Genomic DNA, 24557 nt, shown 5'->3' with positions numbered 1-24557 from the left:
AATGATCTGTAATCCTATTTTTAGGCATGTACTCTAGAAACTTCTGAGGTTTTTAATAAACTACCCTCCAATTCAAATTCTAAATGAAATATTTTTGATTAATTAGGCTTGTTTGGTATATTAAGTTACATAGGAAGCATTGTCAAACAAATAATGATAAACCTTCTTAGGCTGTATTGTGTGGGTAAATGTTATAACTGTTGCAGAAATTGTTTAAAATTCCTAAAGTTTTAATATGTCCTGGTATAATATCATCACTTGAAATTCTACTTATTGAAATGTTGTGTTGAATGTTGAAATTTGGAAATAACCAAATTTCCTTGTCAACTCTATTACAATGCACTCCCATCAGACTTTAACCATGGACATTTTTGAGTCTTTTGTCATTTGCAGTTATTGTCCTGATGCTCTTGCAAATCTGTTTCAGCTTCAAGGAGATTCACAAAAAGGACTGTTGATGAACTCAGGTTTCTGATATCTTTAAGATCATAAAACTAAACTGGGAAGGAATTTCCAGAACTAATGGAAAAATTACATTCAAACAGAATGGGAATTAATAACATGAGGCTGAGTGAATTGAAAAAGATGATTATAGTTTTTATGAGTTTTGTTTAAACATTGCTCTTTCTCTGGTGTTTGCTCTTCCAGATTCAAGGAAACCTTTTCTCCTAATCCGAGTTAATAGAAATTTGATAAAATATTCCTTTGTAAGCAAATAGAAACATTTATCTTTTCTCCCTATCGAAACCCTCCTGAATTCAGAAACTCTGAGTATTCTTTCTCTCAAGGCAATTATAGTCATTTACATAAATCCAATGAGAATCTGTTCACCTTGTAACAGGACACCATTGAAAACATTGGCTGTATTACCAAGGCTTTAACTGGAATATCGTATTTGAGAGACACATGAGTCGACTCAGATATGACTGGAGAGCTTTAAGGAACTAAGGTTGACTTTATGGAGTCAATAAAGCCCCTTGAAAATGTTGGCCTGATACCTTGCTCATAGAATTCCCAGAAGCCTTACCAGGTGAGTAAAGGTTCCTGGCAGATGCAGGAACCTCAGGATATTTTGGGGACCTCAGGAAGAGAGGAATTCACCCAAAGCTGCAGGTATTGCAGGTGAATCTGATGGTAAGTATTTGGTATAGCTTTTGGCCTCGAGAGGCTATTAAAAATTCAATGTGAAATTCCTTATAAAAAGTTCCAGCAAAGCAGATTTTTAAAAACCCATTTGGTCAATATCACTATTCTTGCTGTAAATAATTCAGCTAAATTTGTTAAAAATGGACTTTTTTCTTTTTTTACAAAAATGAATTTGTTTTAATTTGTCTATCTTTACAGAAATGAGGTGCCTTTAGGGAGAAAAATTAAGTTTCAACAACACATCTTTGTAGATGTTCGATTCTAGTTCTGATTAATTGTCTTTGAATGTTTACTGTGTGCCTGTAAAACTGGGCTGGATTCTGAATTCTTCTGGTTTCCTCAAATACCTGGCTATGACCCTCTGAATAAAAGTTTCCAATTTTCTCCCATTCTCTTGACTTGGAAGCACTGACTTGGAAGACCTAAAACCGTCTTTTTCCCTAAAGACCTGCAGCCCTGAGGTGAGACAACCTGAAGTAAACTTCGGAAAAATTTCTACAACAGCTCAACATATAGATGCAATGATTATTTTCCTGTTTTGAATCATTCTCAAATTCCTCAGATCAAAAATGCATAGTGAAATGCATTTTTCTTTTGAACATCACCGTGCTTGATCTGATGATATTTTACTTAGGATTTACAAACTCTAATCTTAAAAGTGGTATTCATGTCTCGTTTTCTCATGTGTTGTCTTTATCGGGTTTTGTGAATGCATTTTTGTAATGAGTTGTGTTGCTTTAAAGGAGCAGGCCTGGAAAGAGAAGCAGATATGCTGAAGGAGCTCCATCTCTTCCTGTTGGTCGTCCTGCTGCTCGTCTGTGCCTTCTTCTACCAGCTAAGCCTGAAGTCCAGCTGCTTCTTCTGCCTTCCTCCCCAACAGTTAGAGCAGGACCCAGGAGCCCTCCTGGGCAATGGGCACGGCATTGTGTTCATAGAGACCTCGGAGAGAATGGAACCAACTCCACTGGTCTCTTGTGCTGTGGAGTCTGCTGCCAAGATTTACCCCAGGCAGCCTGTGGCATTCTTCATGAAGGGTCTCTGCAATACCACACAGCTGCCCTCCAACTCCACTTACCCAGGCTTTTCCCTCCTCTCAGCAATAGACAATGTTTTCCTCTTCCCTTTGGATATGAAAAGGCTGTTTGAAGACACACCATTGCTTTCATGGTACACTCGCGTAAGTGTTCAGAGAATCTTAGAATGTCCGCGTTGGGAGCGACTGCAGACAATGAGTCCAGTCCCCCTTATTTTATGGATTGGTAAACTGAGCGCAAGGGCTCAGTGTCAGAAGTGGGACTAGAACCCAGATCCTGGCCTTGATTCTATAGCACTGAGTCCTGATTCAAATAAACAGGAGAGACTTAAGTTAGGTTTCTCTCTAGCTTTGTGTCTTATGCCTCCAGCCTTATTTCTTAAGAATGAGGTTTCTTTTGAGACTATCCTTAACTGAATGAGTTTCTGTGTCTTTTCTGGGGGTATAACCACTTATTTTTCATTTACTTAAACCCATCTATGTAAAACTTTTTTTTTTTTTTGCATCTGAATGGGAAACTAGGCAATATTTAATTTGAAAATGATGTGAATAGAAAATTCGTGAAGAATCAGGTGGAGTGCTGCTATATGAGATTGAGTTATATTAAGATATGACCAAGAAACTCCTGGAGCTCTTGAGAATTTTGTAATCTTCCCCTCAGTAACATAGCATAATATGGAAATAATATTTCAAATTAAATATTTCTCTCATAGAGGACCCACGGTTGGATAATGCTTAAGGAAATTACAGTAGAACCACTCAATAACTCCACTATGCAGGCTTTAGCTGGGAATCTTATGAAGACTATAATACAATCTGGAATAAATACACTTACATTATAATGTGATTGTAATTATTTTAGCTATGTACCACCTCACTCCCCAACCCCCCGGCCCTGTCCACGTGGAAGAAAAAGACCTAAGGAAAATAACACAATATCAGGTTGTGTGATTGGATTAAGAGTACATTTAGTGATGAGAACATGTTAATTTTAAAAATAAAATTACTTAATAAAACTAAAAAGTAATTTAAAAATCGATATCAAAATAATGCCATTTGCTTGTCATATAAAGTCCTTTTTGAGTTCTAATCGTAGGCTAGACCAAATGGCAGCAAACATTTTCACAGTGAAGTGCCAGATTGTAAATACTTTAGGCTTTGCAGGCCCAGAGGCAATAGTGAGGCCATTATGCAGGTACTCAGTGTTACTTTCCTGTGGCTGCTGTAACAGATGACCATAAACGGAGTGACCTAAAACAGCAGACATTTGTTCTCTTACCATTATGGAGGCCAGAAGTCCCAAGTCCACATCACTGGGTGGATGTCAAGGTGCTGGCCAGTCCCAGTTCCCAGTGAGGCTCTAGGGAAAAATCTTTCTTGTGGAGATCTGCGCATTTCCCTTTTCTCTCTCTGTTTCTCTCTCTGAACTTTCCCTCTACGTCTTTCTTTAAAGGATACTTCCTTTTTTTTTTTTTTTTAAGATTTTATTTATTTATTCATGAGAGACACAGAGAGAAGCAGATACATAGGCAGAGGGACAAGCAGGCTCCCTGCAGGGAGCCCGATGAGGGACTCGATCCCCAGACCCTGAGATCACGCCCTGAGCTAAAAGCAGACGCTCCACCAGTGAGCCACCCAGGTGTCCCTAAAGGATACTTCCAATAGCATTCAGGTACATCAGGGGAACCCAGGATAATCTCTCCATCTCAAGATCCTTAATGTAATCACATCTGCAAAGACCCTTTTTTCATATGAGGTGACATTCACAGGTTCCAGGATCTAGGACCTAAGGTCTTTGAGTGGCCATTATTCAGCCTACCATCCTAGGGGGAAGATGCCCTTGCATCTACTTACTGTCAACTAGAGGCATTTTCTGGAGTAAGCTCCAGGCCTGTGGGGCGAGTGACCAGTTTTACTCTTGGCCCCATGTGACTTCTAGATCCCAGTGTGCCCATCTCTTCTCCGGAGGAGCCTGGGAGTCTTAAATCGAGGCTCATCAGGAGGCCATGGAACAGCTCGAAAGACTGAGATTTCATCTGCAGCTGCCAGCAAGGGGTCCCCAACAAAAGGTGGTGATCAGCATGGGCCCCTGGGAGCTGGGGGGCAGGGCGCAGGCCAGGGAGGCAGGCCCTGTGGCTTTCAGGGCTAGCCTGCTAGAGAATGTTCCAGGAGGACTACCCCAGCACAGGCAGTGCTTTGCCCACACCTGGGCTAGGTGAACATTACCTAAACTGTGCTTTGTTCCTGGGACAAATAAATCTCTGCTCAAATTGTTTTGGAAGATGCTGCATATTACCTGCTGCCTTTTTTTCCCCCGCCTTACAGACCACTCATAGACATGAAGAAATTAAAGCCTCTGTAGTTCTAAACTAAAGAAACATTCATTTGATTCAACCTAACATTTTCCAAACTTATTTGAGCCTGGATACCTTTCTCAGTTGGACATTAATGTTTTCTTGGAGCTAATGTTCCATAGAGCACAGTTTAGGTCCTCTGAGTTGCACTTCAATTTTACAAGTGTTGAGTTTTGGGAACAAAGTAGGCCCTGGGACACAGAGCCCTGAGGCCCTGCCCCATCTGAGCCTGCAGGGTACTACACCAGACCGTGTGTCTGCAGAAATCACACCATGATACCTTAGGGGTGCTGGCCCATGGCATGTTCTGCCCCAGTTAGGCCACCTCAGGATAGCTGGGGGCCAGCTCTTGGGGATGGCCCAATGTGCCATCACTTGCTGGTGCCCACTGGGTTTGCTGCACTGATTTGGCAACTGTAGGTCTGGGAGATGCCAGGGGTTGAGTACTGTGGGGTGGGGAGGGGCTGAGTAGCATGACCCCTAATCCTCTAGTGCTCACCCCCAACGGAGCTCTTGTGTTTTAGATTGATGTTAGTCACATGCTCACAAAAAGGCAGATTTCTTCCTCCTCTTGTTCTGTGTAGCTTTTGATATCCTATGTCTCTGGGGCTGTTCACTAACAATCGCCAATTTACAAAATAATCAACTTTACTTATTTCTACTAAACCTTGTTTCTTTTGAACAAATGGATCTCTGGAGCTAGACTGCTTGGGTTCAAATCCAGTCCCTGCCTCTCTCACCTTGGACAAATTACTGAACATCTTATTTCTTTCAGCTTTTCACTTGAAAAATGGGAATAACCATAATGCCAGTGTTGAGTATTTGTGTAGATTATGAAGAGCTTGGAATAGTTTTTGATGCATTTTTGCTATTATTATTTATGAGGTTTTCAGCCATTGTATATAATTCTGGTGATGTTAATGACTTGTGTAAAGATTTCTGCAAAGTATTAGTTGACCTGCCTGTATTTGACTTTATAGCAGGTTTTTTTTTTTTAATAGTAGAGTTTTAAAGAATGTTTATTTTGTCAAGGGCAAATGTTTAAATACAATCCTTTTTTAAAAAAAGATTTATTTATTTATTTTGGAGAGAGAGAGAAAGAGAGAGAGAGAGAGAGGCAAAAGGAAAGAGTTTTAGTAGACTCTTTGTTAAGCACAGAGCTTGACATGGGTCTCAATCCCATGACCCTGAGATCATGACCTGAGCTGAAACCAAGAGTCAGACACTTAACTGACTGTGCCACCCAGGGTCCTTGTTTATGTTTCATCTTTTAATCAACATATTTCAATTCAGAAAAATCTATTTTGGGTGCATCTGGATGGCTCATTTAGTTAAGTGTCTAACTCTTCATCTCAGCTCAGGTCTTGATCTCAGGGTCATGAGTTCAAGTCCCATGCTGGGCTTCCACACTGGGCATGGAGCCTACTTAAAAAAAAAAAAATCCATTTTGTTTTCTCAATTCAAAATTTTAGCATTCCATTTGGAATGTTGCCATTTATAATGATTAATTTTTATTGCTTTTAGAGTCATTTTCTGTTTTGCTCATGTTTCAGCATTTGCAGTCATCCTTGACTTCTATCTCCAACTCCAGTCCAATCTATCTGACCAGCTTCATCTTTACTGTGTGCTCAGAAGCTGACCACTTCCACAGCCTTCCTAACTTGCCTTTGTTCTTCAGCCCTTGCCACCTCCCAAGCCCCACCCCTGTTGTCCACATAGCAGCCAGTATGAACCTTTTAAGACTAAGTCAGGTCACTCCCTTCTTCCAAACCTTCCAAGTAATTTCCGTCTTTACCGCAGCCTGTGTGACCCGCCCTTCCTCCCCACCCATCCCTCTCTGCTCTCATCTCCTATCCCTCTCCTTCACTACTCTGCTTTGGCCACACTGCCTCTTTTCCGTTCCTGTACACAATGAGTGTGCTCCTACCCTGGGGCCCTTGCACTTGCTGTCTTCTACCTAGAACCCTCTTCTCTGAGATATTGGTATGGTTCACTCACTAACTTTATTCAGGTTTCTACTGGAAGCCAAGATAAGATAGGGCTCCACCCTGCCTCCTTATCCAGGTTTTTATCCTTCACAGTCCTTGTGAACACCCAACATATTATGTATTGATTTGTTTATTGTCTATCTCCACCCAGTAGGGATTTTTGTCTGTCTGTTTACTTCTATCTCCTTAGCAACTGTAACAAAGCTTGGCACATAGAAAGTTGTCCCTCAATGAATATTATTAAAAGAATGAATTAATGAAGGAATACATGCATGCCCTTTTAAGATTCTTCTTCTTCTTTCTTTTTTAAAAAGATTTTATTTATTTACTCATGAGAGACACAGAGAGAGACAGAGACACAGGCACACAGGCAGAGGGTGAAGCAGGCTCCATGCAGAGAGCCTGATGTGGGACTCGATCCCAGGACCCGGGGATCACAACCTGAGCCAAAGGCAGATGCTCAATCGCTGAGCCAACTAGGCGACCCTCTTCTACCAATTTCTTAAAGAGCATACATATTGGTCTGTTAGATAGTTTCCTAGTTTATTTTTTTCTTTATTAGTTTTCAGCATTTTTAGGGTTTAAAACATTCTTCCTTCACAGTTTCATATTTGTGGTTAATGTACCCCCTGCTGAAAATGCCTCAAAGGGTTTATTGTGAAATCCTTGCTGGATTTCTTCTTTATCATTCTAATGCTTCAGTTTTTTAAAAAAACAAATGCACAAAATTTAAGAGCTGCTAAAATCTTCCCGTTGTTACTGATTGCTGTAAACTTTCCACTTAAAGGCAAATTTGGAGGTGGAGGTAAGTTTGGTAAATTTGCAAAATTCGTCTTTTGTCCAGTTATCTTTGAGAAGCTGGCTTGCTTCCTTCTGCTCAGCTACCCTGGGCTGGCTTCTCATTGCGACACCCTCCCTTTCCCCTGCTACTGTGGCTGATTTGTTCATGTTCCCGCAGATCAACGCCAGTGCGGAGAGCAACTGGCTTCACGTCAGCTCGGATGCGTCCCGCCTGGCCATCATCTGGAAGTACGGCGGCATCTACATGGACACGGATGTCATCTCCATCAGGCCCATCCCTGAGGAGAACTTTCTGGCTGCACAGTCTTCTCGGTACTCTAGTAATGGGGTGTTCGGGTTCCTCCCCCACCACCCCTTCCTGTGGGAGTGCATGGAAAACTTTGTTGAACACTACAATTCAGAAATCTGGGGCAACCAGGGTCCCAATTTGATGACCCGGATGTTGAGACTGTGGTGCAAACTCAGAGACTTCCAGGAGGTGAGTGACCTCAGGTGTTTGAACTTGTCCTTCCTACACCCCCAAAGATTTTACCCCATCTCCTACCCAGAGTGGAGGCGCTACTATGAAGTCTGGGACATGGATCTTAGCTTCAATGACTCCTATGCTCTGCATCTGTGGAACTACATGAACAAGGAAGGAAGGACTGTGGTCAGAGGAAGCAACACACTGGTGGACAATTTGTGCCGCAAACACTGTCCCAGGACTTACAGGGACCTGATTCGAGGCCCAGAAGGGGGGGCGCCTGGGAAGCTGGGTCTAGGTAACACTTAGGGCTGACGCTGGGTCATTGCTGCTATGTTGTAGATCTGGACACTTCCTAGAGCGGCAGCTTTGTGTTCATGCCCATGTTGCCCAGGGTTACAATCAGCTTTCTCTGTCTGTAGTAGAAAAAATCCCAAAGACCACTAGTGTGTAAAATACAGAAGCTTATTTCTTTTTCATGTAAAAGAAGTCTGAAGGCAAGGTGATTGGTGGGGGAGGTACGGTGGAGGAGTATGGCCATCAGGGACCTGGGTTTCTTGCATCATTTTCTTTGACATTTGTCATCCTTAGTGTCCATAGCCCATGGTCCATACTGCTGCTTGATCTCCAGCCCATTATATCTGCATTTCAAGCAGCAGCAAGAAGGAAGGAGAAGGTGCACCTCCCTTATTTTATGAAGATTTCCCACAAGGACCTTCTAACACTTCCCCTTCCATCTCACTGGTCAGAGTGTAGCTGCAAGGGAGGCTGAAAATTTTAAGGAGGAAGAGAAAATGAGTGTTAGGAGAGGCAGCTAATGGTTTTGCTAACATGTTAAATTTACTTCTGTAAGATTAGTTTTAGGATCTGTTAGAGAATTGACGGGAAAAAGGGACTTGATTTCTGGTCTTAATTTTTATATTCATGAATGTATTCAGTCAGTGAGCATTAATTGAGTCTCTTCTGTGTGCTAAGCACTGATTTAGTTGCTGAAGATACGGTTGGGTCAAACAGACAGGATTCTGGGCTGCAGTAACAAAGTATCATAGACGGGGTGGTATATAAAAAACAGAAATGTACTTCTCACGGTTCTGGAGGCTGGTCGTCTAAGATTAGGGTGCCAGCATGGTTGGCTTCTAGTGAAGATACTTGTCCCGTGGCGGGGGGCACTTTTCCTGTTGAATCTTCATGTAGTGGAAAGGGTCAAGGGAGCTCTCGGGCTCCTCCCTCCTTTTAAAAAGATTTTATTTATTTATTTGAGAGAGTGACAGAGCAAGCATGAACAAGGTGGTGGGGGGATGGGCAGAGGGAGAGGGAGAAGCAGACTCCCCTCTGAGCAGGGAGCTGATGCGGGGCTTGATCCCAGATCATGACCTGAGCCGAAGGCAGATGCTTAACCACCTGAGCCACCCAGGCGCCCCTCTGGGCTGTTTTATAGAGGAACTGATCCCACTCATGAGGGCTTCACTTTCATGACCTAATTACCTCCCAAAGGCCCCACCTTCTAATAGCATCACATTGAGGCATGGGATTTCAGCATATGAATTTGGCAGGGACATGAACATTCAGTCCATTGTAGGTCCCTTGTACTTACATCCTTATGACTGGCCACATCGCCCTCTGATAGCCTCTTGCCTTCCCAGGGTGTCTGCTATTCCCTACCCTATCTCAATTGGCTCATGAAAGCAAATTACAAATTCCAGTTTTTATAAGCTACTTCTCTTTAATAATCGCATAAAAATTTATCTCCTCTTTTTAGGATGCATGAGAATCAATATTTCTTCTACAAATATTCATCAACCAAGATTTTCTAGCATTTTCCTTTTGGTAATTGGCTTTATGATCACAAAAATATGATGTTTTTTTTTTTTTTTTTAAAGCTACATCCCCCCATCCCCTTTCATTCTGATATTTCCCTCTTTGAGAATCACTGCTAATGACAGTCTTATTAAAAAAATATTCACAAATCATGTCACCTGCCCGGCTGTATTTATTCTTGGCTACTTGCTTTGGATTCTTAGACATCTGACACCATGGTCAGATTTTGGGGCCTGCTGTCCCTCCTCACAGCTACTTTCTGAGTGTGTCGTCAGAACCCCTGCTGGTTTTCAGCTCTCCTGATTGCCTCCACAGGTGAGGATTTTCAGGGCCAGCATTTTCAGGAAGGACAGTCACACGCATTGGATATCCTTTCTACATCTGGAGAATATATGCAAATGTCTTTCCAACTAACATTCCCAAAGGTTTCCAAAGGTTTTAAATGGTTTGATTAGGAATAGTTTTAATATTTCTTTTTTTTTCTTTTTCTTTTTTTTTTAGGGAGTGAGAGCTCATGTACCTTGAGAGCAGGGTGAGGGAATTGTGGGGGGAGTAAAGGGAGAGAGACAGAGAGAATCTTAAGCAGGCTCCATGCCCAGTGCAAGCCTGAGGTGGGGCTGGAACTCATGACCCTAAGATCATGATATGTTCTGAAATCAAGAGTCTAAGGCTTAACCTACTGAGTCACCCGGGTACCCCAGGAATAGTTTTATTTATGTATTTTTATTTTATTTTATTTTTTTCAGGAATAGTTTTAATATTTCAAAAATTTATGAATTATTTCATGATGGGACCAAATAGGCCAATCTCAATGTCAAATTTCTTTATGTGGGGCTGTGATTATATGAATTCACTGTGTTAATGTTGATAACACAACATTGTTATGCTGGTGGCTTCTCTATACTAATTTTTTTTTTCTCCAAGTTCCACACTCATTCTTAGAATTTCAAACAACAAGATTGTATGGAGCAAAGGGTGAAAGTGCCTCTTGCACCACTGTCAAATTTGGTATGTATCTCTCACCTTTTCTCTGCATATATAGTATGCTGTTGATAAGAAACTTTGGCCACAAGCCTTCCAAGAATTTCCAACTAGCACCTTGTCTGCCCTAGTTCTTCCCCCCCGCCCCCGGAACCCCTACAGTAGCAAGTAAAGGGTTAAGACTGACTCTGGAAGGTTATCTAGTTTCCTGCCTTAGCCTAGTGCTTGTGCAAGTCTAGTAGGTAAATATTTGATTCATGAGAGACACAGAGAGAGGCAGAGACATAGGCAGAGGGAGAAGCAGGCTCCCTGCGGGGACCCTGGGATCATGACCTGAGCCAAAGGCAGACACTCAACCCCTGAGCCACCCAGGTGCCCCTGATACGATAGCTTTTTAAAAACATATTATTATGTCAGCTGTTTTTCACTTTAACATTATGTATCTTGGATACCCTTTTTCATTAGCATAATTTATTCTTTATGATGGTTGTAGAGTGTTTTATTGTAGGGTATACATTATAATCTATTTAATGAATACCCAACTGGTGGACATTTTAGTTGGTTCTAATTTTAATAGTGTAGGTAATGCTGTAGCAAAAGCTCTGATTCTTGGATTGTCGACTTTACATTTTGATATGTGGTGCCAATTTGTTTTCAAAAAAGCTGTTTGAAATTACCCATTTTCCCATCCTTCACTGATGCCAAAAGTCTATTTAATTTTAACCAGTATGATAGTTTAAAAAATTTATTTAATTGTCACATTAATTTTGGTGAGGCTTAGTGTTTCACATGCTTAATAATACATATTCTCTTTTTCTGTGAATTGCCTAATACTTTTTTTTTTTTTGCCTAATACTTTTTTTTTTTTTGCCTAATACTTTTAAATCACTTTTCTATTGGGTTGTTTTTCTATTTCTTGATGTGGAACCACCCTTTGTATGTCAAGGTTATAAACATTTTTATTGTTTTAGTTGCAGTTTTTTTTCAGTTAGTTCCAGTTTGCCATGCCTTGGGTTTGTTTCTAGACTCAGAGAGTGGGTCCTGGTTAGGCTGACCCTGCATTTTTCATTTTGCAGAAAAGAAAATCTTTTTCCCGATAAAGGGGATCTCTCCTGTAGTGCATCAATGTCCTTCAAGGTGATTCTTTTTCAGGGAATGGGTTAGAGTGTAGGTTGTGTAGGGGTTTCATTCTTTTATATGGCTGAATAATAATAATAAAAGATATATATATATATATATATATATATATATATATATACACACACACACACTACCTCTTCTTTATCCATTCATCTATTGATGGACAAGATTAGGTTGCTTCCATAACTGGCTATAGTGAATAATGCTGCCATAAACATAGAGAGGTGTATATATCCCTTTGAATTAGTGTTTTTGTATTTTTTTGAGTGAATACCCAGTAGTGTGATTACTGGATTATAGGTAGTTCTATTTTTAACTTTTTGAGAAACATCCATACTGTTTTCCAGAGTGACTGCACCAATTTGCATTACCACCAAAACTGCAAGAAGGTTCCCTTTTCTCCACACTCTAGCCAACACTTGTTTTTCCTTGTGTTGTTGATTTTAACCATTCTGACTGGTGTGAGGTGATATCTCATTGTTTTGATTTACATTTCCCTGATGATGAATGATGTTGAGCATCTTTTCATGTGTCTATTTGTCTTCTTTGGAGAAATGTCTGTTGATGTTTTCTGCCCATTTTTAAGTTGGATTATTTGTTTGTGTGTGGTTGAGTTGTATCAGTTCTTTATATATTTTGGATACTAGCCCTTTATTGTATATGTCATTTGGAAGTATCTTCTCCAACTCAGTAGGTTGACTTTCAGTTTTGCTGATTGTTCCTTTCACTGTGAAGAAGCTTTTTATTCTCATGTAATCCCAATAATTTATTTTTGTTTTTATTTCCCTTGCCACAGGAGGCACATCTACAAAAATGTTGCCACATCTGATGTCAGAGAAATTGTTGTCTGCCCTCTCTTCCAGGAAGTTAAGAGATCTTAAACTCTAAAGTTTTGACTCTTTTCTCCCCTCTAGTGGGCAGCAGGAACTCCTGGAGTGAAGAGTGCCCTGGCCAGGGAGGGGAGGGGGAGGAACAAGATTCCCCATCAGAGTAGATGGCTTTCAGACATCCCTTCTTGATCTTGGTCCCGGCCATCCAATCCTTTTTTTTTTTCCCCATCTAAAAAATTGCGATTAAAAAATATATATCATGAAATGTATCAGTTTAACAATTTTCAAATGTGCAATTCAGTCGCATTAAGTACATTCACATTGTTGCACAGCCAACACCACTATTCATCTCTAGAACTTTGCCATTGTCCCAGACTAAAACTTTGTACCCATTAAACAATAATTTCCTATTCCCTACACTCCCTCCACCTCACCTAGCCCCTGGTAACCACTATTCCACCTGGAATATCTCTATGAATTTTACTATTCCAGTTACCTTATATAAGTGGAATCATAACATTTCTCCTTTTTGTATCTGACTTCTCTCACCTGGCATAATATTTCTAAGGTTCATATTGTGGCATGTATCAGTATTTCGTTATGCTTTAAGACTGAGTAATAAATAGTTCATTGTATGTATGTAGCACACTTTATCCATTTATACCTTGATGGCCACTAGGGTCGTTTACACCTTTTGGCGATTGTGAACAATACTGTTAGGAGCATGCGTCTACAAATACGTGTTAGTCCCCGTTTCCATTCTTTTGAGTAAATAGCCAGAAATGGAATTGCTGGATCCTACGGCAACTTTATTTCTGTCACAGCAGCTGTACAATTTATATTCCCACCTGGCGTTCCATTTTCTCTCTTTTCTTTTTTTTAAGGTTTTATTTATTTATTTATTCATTCATTCATTCATTCATTCATTCATTCATGAGAGATACAGAGACACAGGCAGAGAGAGGAAGAGAGAGGGAGAGAGAGGGAGAAGCAGGCTCCACGCAGGGAGCCCGACGCGGGACTCGATCCCGGGTCTCCAGGATCACGCCCTGGGCCGAAGGCAGGCGCAAACCGCGGAGCCACCCAGGCGTTCCTCCACATGCTTGCCAACACTTGTTTCCATACACTCTTGCTTTGGCTGCCCCAAGACACAGAGTTTGGCAGACTGAGACTGGAGTGGGAGGAAGGCCTTAAAAAAAAAGAAAAAAAAAGTCCCAGCAGTCTGGGTCTCGGTGAAGCAGAGTAGCTGGGAATCGGGGACCAGCATCCGGGGAGGGGGAGTGCTCCGCTCCCGAGTGGCGAGTGGCGGCGCGGGCGCACGGGGCGGGCTGGAAGGCCGGGTCGCGGCGCTGCCCCCCGGGACGAGCTCGGCCAGGGCCCGGCTCAGCCGCGGGCCGCCCTTTGTTGCGTGTGTGGGGACTGCAGCGCCCCCATCCCCCGGCTTCCCGCGACCGCGCCCTCAGCGAGGCCCGCGAGCCACTCTCGAGGATCCCGGATTTTCCTGACGGACTCAACAAGGCATCCCCCCCCCCCGCTCCCCGGTAACAGACTTAAAAATAGCTTGTCCCGGGGGCGCTGGGGAGAGGCTCCGCCGCCGTCTGCGGGGCGCGGGGCGTGGGGCGCGGTCCCGGGAGCCCGCGGCGTCGGAGACCCCGGGCCTCGAGCTGCGGGCGCGGAAGGCGCTGCTGCCCTCGGGTCCGCGGGGCCGGCGGCGCCGGGGAGGGCGTCCCGGCTCCCCGCCGCTGGGGTGCACCCCCGGCCCGCGCCGGGGTTCGGGGAGCCGCCTCCGGGAGGTCTCGGCGGGGGAGCTAGCCGGCAGGCGGGGCCGGGGCCAAGCTGGGGAGCCCGCACCTCTGGACCTCTGCCGGCTCCGGAGGCCCCCAGGTGCGCAGGACCGCGTGGGAAAGCTATGGCAGGAATTTGGCCCCGGGAGGGGCGCGGGTGGGGAGCGCCCTCGCGGTGCCACCGTGCGGTGCGTGCAGCGGGCCGAGGGCGGTTAAACATTAGCGGCTGGGGCGCGGGGTAGGGGTCCAGCCCGGGAGCCGCGGGAGCCGCACTCCTGCGCGGACTGCAGACCGCGGCTAGCGGCGCCCGGCTCCGCTCCTGGCCCCGCCCCGCCCCGCCCTGGCCCCGCCCTGGCCCCGCCCCTGGCCACGCCCTGACCACGCCCCTGACAATCGCACTGGCCACGCCCCTGCCACGCATTGGCCGCCCATTGTCCCGCCCTGGCCCCGCCCCTTAGCCGGCTCCGCCCCCACCTCCACTCGCTCAGCTCACTCCAGACCGAGGTACCCCCGGAGAGAAGTAGGAGTGACTGCACCTCGCCCCCCCCCCGCCCCCCCCGCCCCCCCGGACTGCTTCCCTGGGTGGACAGACTCGGATGCTTACTTTTTGAAAAAAGTGAAATGATTTGGAGGGCTTGATGCTTTGAGTTCTGCAGGTAAAGGGGGATCTTTTGATAATGAGATGATTTAAAAACAAAAAATTGGCATCTCTGGTTTGTTCCTCTTGCATTCTGGGGCTGGGTTTTAGGAGGAGGCAGCGACGGTATTTTCCTTTTGAGGTGGCCGCAGGAAAAAGTCCAGGGAGACTTGCTTTGTACGGGAGGAGAGTCTAGAAGGGGGTCTGGAGGGCTTGGGCCGGGGCTCCCCTTCACCCAGCACTCCTTAGGGCCCAGGACGTCCCCCCCTCCCCCCCACCTGGGGGGGCCCCCATTGTCTCTGGGAATTTGATTTGTACAAGAACTTCGAAGAGAGGCCTGGTGAGCGTGAGGTGCTCTGACTATGGCCTCTCACTCTTTCATCTGCAGCCAGGGTAGGTGGTCCACCTCCTGTGTCAGGGAGGTCCCTCATCACCTTCTCCTGGCCTCCTGGAGCTGAGGATTGACCAGTGAGAACAATCCCTCTTAGAGAAAGCTGGCCCTCCAGTCAAGTGGTTGATAAGCCATCTTTTTTCTGGCTCTGTCAGCACCAAGAGACATCTTCCTCATGTGGAAATAGTTTTGGATACCATCCGACTTGATAAAATGGTCCCGTGGAGTTATATGCTTCAGGTTGGGAGCAGAAACCTGAATTCCTTTGTGGAATTTAACTGGGTTCTGCCACAAAGCTGGAGTTTGGTCAAAGGCTTGTGGCTCTTGTCCTGACAGGAGCAGGGATGGGGGCAACATGGTGGGCTCTTCTGAACCACCTTGTGCGCCCTTTTCAGAGAGGGCGGGTCCTGGTTAGGTGGGTTAATTACCTGCAGTGCCAGCTGTTGCTAGGCCGCGCACCTCCAGGGAGGATCTTGTGGGGGTCTGATGGCTGAAGCTGGAGAAAATCTACCAAGAAACAATGACTGTTCCAAGGGAAAGAAAGCACCAGTATATTCTAAACTCCGTTCCTTTAGATGTGAAAAGCAGGGCTGATTTTCGACAATTTTGCACCTGAGAAGACAGGTCATGTCAGTTTGTAGTCTTCCCCTCTAAAATACTCCTGAGCAATGCCAGCCAAAGCCCTAGCCCTGATTTTTCTTTTAAAGAATATTCTCTTGTGGCAAAAAGTTAAGAGAGGTTTTTGACAAAACTGTTGGTGTTGTCTTTTAAAAAGATCTTCTTAGAAGGAGATACAGGTCTTCCGTTATGGAGTGAATGTCATGGGGATAAAAAGCAGAGCGTAAAGAATACGGTAATATTGTGGTAGTGATGTAGCGGGACAGATGGTGGCTACACTCCCAGTGAACATAGCCTAAAGTCTAAATTTGTCGAATCACTAAGTTGTACACCTGAAACTAATGTGTAACATTGTGTGTCAGCTATACTAAAAAAAAAAAAAAAAAGAAATAAAAATACCTCCTTAAAGTTACTGGGAATGGAAGCCAGAATCTTGATAGTTCTGGGAGCAGGTGCAGCCCCTGTGGAGGGCAAGGAGTGGAAATGGCACACTTTTTTTTTTTTTTTTAGAAAACAACAGAATTAGGGAATAAGCCTAAAATCTGTAATGATAGTGTTCCAGGAGAGCTTCCGAGTCACTCTCCTTTGGGATTTGTAGGGCTCCCTTGCCTAAGGCTTGTATATAACCTGTTTGCAAACTGTGTGGGAGTTTCCTTGGCAACCACAACAATTAACATTAATGACAAGCCTGGGCTCCCCAGGGCAGGTACTGCTAGGGTGGCTCTGGGAGCCAGGGCAGGCTTGTCAATGATTGCCTGGCAGCTGCCTTGGTAGCTTGGCTCCCCTAACAGCTCCTCTTAGCTGCATTTTTGAGGAAGCAGAAGGTACAGTAAGGTGGGAGCAGCGGTGGTATACTCTAGCTGTCAATTTATATTTAAAAAATCAGAATTTAAAAAGATCAGTTGTTTGGTTGACTTCTGTGCACGTTATCTTTAACAGATGACAGGTGGGCAGCTTTCGGAAGAAACACAAATTCTCCAGGAGTTGTTTTGCCATGGGATAGCTGCCTTGTGAGGTGGTAAACCCGAGGGTGTGCAAAGCAAGGGTGTGCAAAGCGATGGTGGTAGATGGGCTTGCTTTCTTGGCTGTGGGATTGCCCCAGGTAGAAACCATCATCTCGGTGCCCATAAATAACAGTGAATAGAGTTTGGAATGCTAGCATAAATAACAGTATTTTGGGTCCCACTAACTCATGAGATTGGTCTAGGACTGGGAAGTTTCCTGGGACCCCATCAAAACATGTAGAGATGGTTAACACAGCTTTGGATTTCCTAATGATAGCGAGTCATGTCTGCCTTGTGTTTCTATTCCCAGATGTGAGGGGAAAGCAGTCTCCTGATGCTGCAGTCTGGAGAAAGCACAGCGTGACTGCCCATTGGTGTGTGTGGTTTCCAGGTGATCTGCAGCACTCTCGTTTGGCTTTGTCACCTGCCATCCTAACTTGGATGCAAACTGTGGAGCTGGGTCCTGTTCACCTAAGCTCTGCAGAGATAAGGAGAGAATTTCAGGTCCCTGGCACTGATCCTGTTGTGATTTGCTGTAACGTTTCAGTTCTTGCAGTTTGGTCAAGTGATCTCAGGTACTCTCATTTCCATGGTGGGAAGTAATTTATGTGCCATCATTGCGATCAATGGGAGGTAGTTGGGCATAATTCAAAAGCTTTAGAGTCAGACAGAACCTGATTTGAATCTTGACTTCATTACCTAGTAGCTGAGTAACTTGGGGCAGGTCCCTTAGCTTTTATGAGTCTCAGTTTCTACATTTGTCAGAAGAGGCAAATGATAGCTACGTACAGGATTGTGTGATGGTTAGACATAGTACTTTTAAAGGCTGGCACAGTGCCTGGTGCACAGAAACTTAATCAGTGCTGACTGCTATCATAGTCTTTGGATTTCCCCACTTCTGCTCACCTTTGGGTGTCAGAGCCCTAAAACTTATGAAAACCTGGGGATTCTAGTGGAAGACAGGTGTGACACTTTTGGGGTTCAGTAAGACCACATGAACTCAGATCCTTAATTCAGAATTCTGTATAACTGGGATTGGGGCTGCCATCCTTGGTGTGTGCCCAGAGTGTAAATGCAAGTGTTTCAGGGCTGCAGCTATATCTTGATAGTCAGTGTGGCTCTGAGGCTTCTCACTGATGAACCTGAGCCCCCACCCACAAGGGCTTTCAGGAATGGCCAGTGGTATCGGGCTGTGGACACACATGGTAACAAATCCAACATTTTAGTAAGTGTGAGTGGCATTTCTCTCCAGTGGGTCCAAATTAAGGATTCCAAACTCCATTCTTACTCTTTATCCTAATTCTTGCTGGTTCATAGGCTCATTTCTCCAAGACTCCAAGAATATAGACTTTTGAGGCAGATACTCTAAGATTTTGATAATTCTGCTCAGGTTAATAGCAATCTGGGTTCCCAGTAATATGCTAGGGGCTAGAGTACAGTGGAGATGAATAAGCCATGGTGTCAGCCCTTGCAGAACTTACAACTGGGGGTGCTGGAGGAGGATGGAGACAGGAGTGTCCTGGTATGGCCTGTCCTTGGCACACCCACTGCACCCTGTCCTAGTTCCTACTCTGGCATTTACCAATCTGTAGGGTAATTTCTGTCTATTTCTCTGTCTTTCTGGAGACATGTGGAGCCAGACACCATCATTTACTAGTTGTATGATTGTGGGAAAGTCATCTGCCCTCTTAGGTAACTTGTAAGTTTCTTCATCTGTACACTGGGTTGTAATGAGAACAAAGTGGAATAGTGCATGGAAAGCCTTATAATTGTATGCAAAGCACACAATTCCAGAACTGTTAATTAGTTTTATTAATGATGGCAGGGACTGTTGCCTGGGTCACCATCAATTCTGAGCGCCAGTCATGGTGCCTGGCACTTAGCAGGGGCTTAGGAGTCATTTGTTCTTGGGATGAATAGATGAATGTTGGAAAGCCACACAGATACAGACCAGAGTGTGGTGAGGCACCGAAACGAGTGTATACTCTATGCTCTGGGGGCCCAAGGGAGGGGCAGGGCATTTTGACTGTGGGAAGGATTTGTGGTGGCTGTCAGGTGTGAGCAAGGCCTTGAAGCAGGCATTCATTCACCTGCAGTAGAAGGAGGAGGAAGTGGTGGAGGTCCATCTATACCAACAGGCAGCACGGCATAGTGGCTAAGAACTCAGATCTGTAACTAGGCTGTGTGGGTTGGGATCTTGCCTCCTGCATCTGGGGCAAACTTCTTTACTTCTTTGTGGTTTGAGTAATATTAGTGCCTCCTCAAGGGATTGTTCTGAGGATTACATGAGCTATTCTTTATGAAGCACTTAAAAATGGGTGCCCATAAAATAGCCCAGGGCTATGAACGTTTGGGCAGCAAGTGATATTGTAGTGGGAAATGCAACTAGAAAGGTAGTTTGAAAAACAGTTCATAAAGGTGTTTGAATATCTTTTTAGTGAATTTGGATTTAGCCAAGAGGAACACATAAAATCCATTCCCATATGGCTGAAGCTCAGTGGTGGCTGCCCTTCCTTTGTTTTGTTTTGTTTTTAAATAATTATTTATTTATTTTGGCAGGGGAAGAGCTGGTGCCTGCACACAAGTTGGGTGAAGGGCAGAGGGAGAGGCTCTCAAGCAGGCTCCCCACTAAATGAGGAGATGACCAGGGTTCCATTCCAGGACCCATGAGATCATGAACTGAGCCAAAACCAAGAGAAAGTTGCTCAACCAGCTGCATGCCCCCCGCCCTTAGGTGGCTGCTCCTTTTATTTATTTTTTTTAAGATTTTATTTATTTATTCATGAGGGAGACACACACACAGGCAGAGGGAGAAGCAGGCTACATGCAGGGAGCCTGACATGGGACTTGATCCCCGGTCTCCAGGATCACACCCTGGGCTGAAGGCGGCGCTAAACCGCTGAGCTACCTGCGCTCCCCAAGACTGCTCCTTTTAAACAGGGCATGCACTCCCCATTCTGGCACAATCCCTAGGACTCCCTACTACAGTGGTTCTGAATCAATACAATAAATCTGGAGACTTACATTTCTAACAAGTTCCCCGCTGATGCTGATACTCTGATGCTGCTGGTCAGGGATCACACTTTGAGAATCGCTGCCTAATTGTATCATGGCTTCTAAGGCAGGGAATCAATTACCATTTATCATCAAGCTTGTACTTTGGTTTTTCTTATACTTGGCACATTTCCTGCATTTAATGCTACCTTTTTGTCCCTGAGGGAATTTGGATTTGCAATTTCTGGTATAATCAGTATTGGAAGGCTGGACCTAAAGATCCCAAGGGAGAGATGGGCCAGTGAGAAAGAGCTCTGGGAGTGGCTGAGGCTCAGCCAAAAGCAGGTCTTTGGTTGCTGAAGCTGTGGGTATGTGTGAGCTCGTCTTCAAGGAGAGTGTGCAGGGAGTGATGAGTCATGAATGAAGAACAGAATATCATGGAGGCACGACCCACCCTCATCATCCCCCTCATGTTAAAAGAAGGGTAAAAGGATAGTTCAAGGAAGAGGCTGGAAGGAGCATTCAACAAGGTAGGAGAAGCTGAGAGAATTGCTGATGGAACATTCTTAGCCTTAATATTAAAAAGAGGATTGTAGGCCAACATCTGAGGCCAAAGCTTAAATAGTTAAACAGTGAGTTGTAGGTGAGCTCTCCGTCTGGAGGAGGACAGGAAGCAGGTGTCCTGTTACCCTTGCCCACAGCATGCCTAGTAACCTGCTGTTGCTCCAAGGCATAGCTTGTTGTGGCAATTGTCTCTGAGGCTCTAGTGATACAGTTGCAGCTTGGAGCTGAGCATGGTATCATGTCTCCTGTCTCTTTTGAAAATTTGTTTAAATAACACAGCACATTAAGTAGAAATGGGCTGATCTTATGGCCATGATGGAGGTGAACGTGGCTGGATGGTTTTGGTTTTGGAGTCTCTTTGGGGGAAGAGTATCTGAGAAAGGGAGGTGTGAGAGCTGAAATGGAAAAGGTGGGTCAGTGGCAGCCTGTGGGCAGTCTTCAAGGCCAAGCTAAGCAGTTTGGCCCCTGTGGCAGCCAGAGGCCACGCTGAGCTCCTGAGTGGAGGGCAGGTATGTAGTTAACACACTTCAGTAGCCCCCATGCCTGGCATGAGCCCTGGTCCAAGTAGGCATGCTGAAAATGAGGGGGCAATGGATGAATGAATGAATGAGTTGGAGGGATAAGGGGTCATGATCTGATCAAAGCAAAGTTTTAGGACAAATAGCCTCAAGAATCAATGATCAGAGGCCACAAGCCTTAGAGCCAGATGCACTTCCAACTGTACTTTGACTCTGGCCTCCCCAAGTGAGGCAAGACTCTTCTCCAGACATCGGTTTCCTTGTTTGTAAAATGGGACTAGTGATACTACTTGTAGGTTTGCATGTGGAGTTTGTGTCTGACACAGAGGCTGGCACTTGCCACACTGCAGCCGATATTATTACCGAGTGACTTTGCCTTGCGCCCTGGCAATCCTAAAGCATCCTAGAACCCTATGGGCAGGTAGGGCAGGCCTTTCACTATCTTGCTCAGGTGAAGGCTCACAGACATCAGGGACCTCCCCTGGAGGCCCATCCCTTCTTTGCAAACTCAGCCCCAGAATTTCTTCAAGGATGTTTCCTCTTCATGAGATCAGGGACCTCACTCTCCTCTGACTTTCTCTTGTACTTAAAAGTTTGAATCATATGATCTAGAAATAACTTGATTAGATAGAGTCCCCTTGTTGTTGCCCTGGTCAGACTCGAGGTTCCTCAAGGGTAGAAATTGCATTTTACTGTAAAAATTAGAAAAGTAGGGGATCCCTGGGTGGCTCAATGGTTTAGTGCCTGCCTTTGGCCCAGGGCGCGATCCTGGAGCCCCAGATTCGAGTCCCACGTCGGGCTCCCGGCATGGAGCCTGCTTCTCCCTCCTCCTGTGTCTCTGCCACTCTCTCTCTCTATCATAAATAAATAGATAAAGCTTAAAAAAAAAAAAAGAAAAGTAATAGATGATGATGTAAAGAACTTTGGATAGTATAGAAAGGTGGAAAGTGGAAAATCAAAGTCTTCCAGCATCCATTCCCACTCCCAGAGGCATCCATTATAACAGCTTATTTATTTTTCTAGAAATACCATAGTCTATGCTTACAAAATGATAGACAATTAATAATATATAGGGATCACAAATTAGTGTATTTTATTTTGTTATTATTATATATGAGTAACAAATATGCATCATTCGTATATGTGTATATATGTATATACATTATACATATGTATCATTATCATCATTGGTCTGTGTAAGGATGGCTATCCATCCATCTCCTACTCATGCATCATCTATTCCTCATTTATTTATCCCCGTTTCACATCCCATTTCCCTCCTTCCTCGTAGGTAACTATGCTATTGTGAAATATATCTATAGATCTATATCTATGTGATATATATGTGATCTATAAATAGATCATATATATATGTGGTCCATATCTATGTCAGATATACATATTTTTATGTTTGAAAATTATCTTTATATGTTTAAATAGTTTTATATTATATGTTTAAACAGTTGTGGAAATATCTGTGTGTATATGTATGTATATTTGTGTTATGTGTATATATTTGTATATATGTATATGTATATACACACACAAACACACACTCATTATTCTGTATCAGTGCATGAATAGTTGCCTTATTCTTATCAATAGCTGCATAGTATTTCATTGTATAGAGATACCATTTGTATCTCCTGTTGTACTTTGTACTTCACTTTCTTGTATTTTTTCTTGTACTTTGCTGTTATAAACAATATTACATGACAGTTTTTGCACAAGCACCTTTGCACACTTGTATAAGTTTATCTGCAGGAAAAGTATAATTTTTTAGTAGTTGAATTATCTTAAAATCCTATTGCTATTGTCAAAATACTCTTTAAAGAGAGAGAACAATTTCTGTGTCTACCAAGTGCGTGGAGAGGAGAATCTGAGTCTGTTGAGAACAATTTGAATCTCTTCTCTAAACCAATAGGTTTGAAAAAAAGACCATTATGGATTAAGCACAGTCTGTGTGCAGAGACATAATTGCTCTATTAAGCATCCCCTAGCAGTGGTGGACATTATGTTACTCACATCCCACCAGAGGGAAGCATAGTCATGTGATCATGCGTTACAGCTGGGGCAACTGAGAAAGGTAGCTCACTCCTGTTCCACTATAATCTTGTAATGACAGGAGGAGAAGATGGGGTATGGTGGTTGTTAGGAGGCTCTGCCTCCAGTGGCAAGTTATTGGACTTTCTCCTGATCTCAATATAGGGTTGCAGAAGGATGCACTTAGACATTTGACCCCTCCTTTTGACAAAGACCTCTGGCAGGCACTCTTGCAGCAGACTTGGGCATGGGGCACAGTGGAGGGAGGAGTCACTCACCTCATTCCTAGGAGGAGGACCTGCTATGTGCCAGGTACTAGGCTGGGTGCTTCACTTGTCTCATTCCTAATCACAAGCCTGAAAAGTAGGCTCCATGATTCCCAGTATACACAGAAGTCTTCAGGATGTGAGGGAACTTGCCCAGGGCTACAATCTGAATCCACACCCCCTTGCCTTCCATAGCTGTCACCACATCAGTGCATCCCAGGTGTACTGCAGCCATTGCATGGGTCCCTCACCTCTGCCCACTTATACTCCTGCTGGCCAGGTGTATAGTACCTGCCTCCAGATGTGTCTTGCTGAACTTGGACTTTCTTCTCATTTTTTAGGTCCTCTCTCAGTTTCTTTGCCTGCTACCGTAGCCTTCGTGCCACCCTCCCTTAGTGGTCAGCCCAGGGCTTCCTCAGCCCATGCAGTACCTGATCACCACAGCTGAGGGCCTCAATGGCTCCGTCCCTGGGGCCTACCCTGTCCCTCCCTTCAAGTTCCATCTGCGCTCTGAGAGTGTGGACTGGAGGCGCCTCAGTGCAGTGGATGTGGACCGTGTGATGCGAGAGCTGGATGTGGCCACCCTGCAGGACAACATCATTCATGTCACCTTCTGCAGTTTGGACCAGGAGGTGTGCCACCGCTGCAGGCAGCCTTTGGACCGGGCAATGCTCAATTTGGTGCGCTTGGCCCAGCTCACCATTGAGTACCTGCTGCACTGCCAGAATTTCTTGAGTACCACCATCACCCAGCTGGAGACCCGGCTGCAGGCTAGCCTTAGCCAGCAAGAGAAGGACCGGCAGGAGCTGGAGCGCCAGGCCCAGGAGTTCAAGGGCGTGAAAGAGGAGAGCCGCCAGCGCCGCAAGATGATCCACACCCTGCAGCAGCTGCTCCTACAGACTGGGGGCCACAGCTATCAGCTATCAGAGGTGAGGAACCTCTGCAGGGAGGGAGAGGAGGGGGTCTGGGGGCCTCATCACTGGGCCCCCTGGGCAGCACCAGCACACTGGGCCTCAGGGTTGCTGTGGGCCACGCTGGCTGGGGTTAGGAGCACATGTTAGAGATGTCCCATCAAGTTTACAGAGTGTGTGTATGTGTGTGTGTGTGTGTGTGTGTGTGTAGCAAGTATATATCTGAAGGATGTATGTGTGTGTGTGTGTTTATGGAGAGGTGTATGTCTAGGG

At 44.7% G+C, this 24557-nt stretch overlaps 2 protein-coding genes across 8 annotated transcripts in view; both read left to right on the top strand.

Moving 5' to 3' along the window:
- Positions 1 to 899: 899 nt before the first annotated feature.
- Positions 900 to 8271, top strand: A4GNT (alpha-1,4-N-acetylglucosaminyltransferase). Of its 4 annotated transcripts, none has more exons than XM_041734529.1 (4): positions 930 to 1030; positions 1553 to 1607; positions 1890 to 2323; positions 7480 to 8271. In XM_041734529.1, exons 3-4 carry the CDS (start codon positions 1916 to 1918, stop codon positions 8092 to 8094), a joined length of 1023 nt encoding a protein of 340 aa, XP_041590463.1. In that variant the 5' UTR covers positions 930 to 1030; positions 1553 to 1607; positions 1890 to 1915; the 3' UTR covers positions 8095 to 8271. The 4 variants fall into 4 exon arrangements, with proteins under 4 accessions (XP_041590462.1, XP_041590463.1, XP_041590465.1 ...); XM_041734530.1 differs by lacking the exon at positions 930 to 1030 and adding an exon at positions 1063 to 1134; XM_041734528.1 differs by lacking the exon at positions 1553 to 1607 and having other exon boundaries at positions 900 to 1030.
- Positions 8272 to 10262: 1991 nt separating this feature from the next.
- DZIP1L (DAZ interacting zinc finger protein 1 like) overlaps positions 10263 to 24557 on the top strand; it is a 52089-nt gene continuing 37794 nt past the window's right edge. For 3 of the 4 annotated variants that reach the window (XM_041734526.1, XM_041734527.1, XM_041734524.1), the window contains exons 1-2: positions 10263 to 10611; positions 23715 to 24302. In XM_041734526.1, coding sequence (XP_041590460.1) covers positions 23796 to 24302 — 507 coding nt within the window. In that variant the 5' untranslated portion in view covers positions 10263 to 10611; positions 23715 to 23795. Of the gene's footprint in view, positions 10612 to 14975; positions 14995 to 23714; positions 24303 to 24557 lie in introns of those variants that run through there. The other variant, XM_041734525.1, reaches the window with a different exon arrangement.

The sequence above is a fragment of the Vulpes lagopus genome, chromosome 19 (genome assembly GCF_018345385.1).
Source record: "Vulpes lagopus strain Blue_001 chromosome 19, ASM1834538v1, whole genome shotgun sequence".
In the NCBI taxonomy this organism is placed as follows: domain Eukaryota; kingdom Metazoa; phylum Chordata; class Mammalia; order Carnivora; family Canidae; genus Vulpes; species Vulpes lagopus.
This window is presented reverse-complemented; position numbering and strand designations above follow the sequence as displayed.

Bases quoted from the DNA above. Each gene is read 5' to 3' on its own strand.
- A4GNT (XM_041734528.1), top strand. From the start codon at position 1,916: ATGCTGAAGGAGCTCCATCTCTTCCTGTTGGTCGTCCTGCTGCTCGTC. The intron at 2,324-7,479 runs GTAAGTGTTCAG...ATGTTCCCGCAG, and splicing joins TGCTTTCATGGTACACTCGC to ATCAACGCCAGTGCGGAGAG.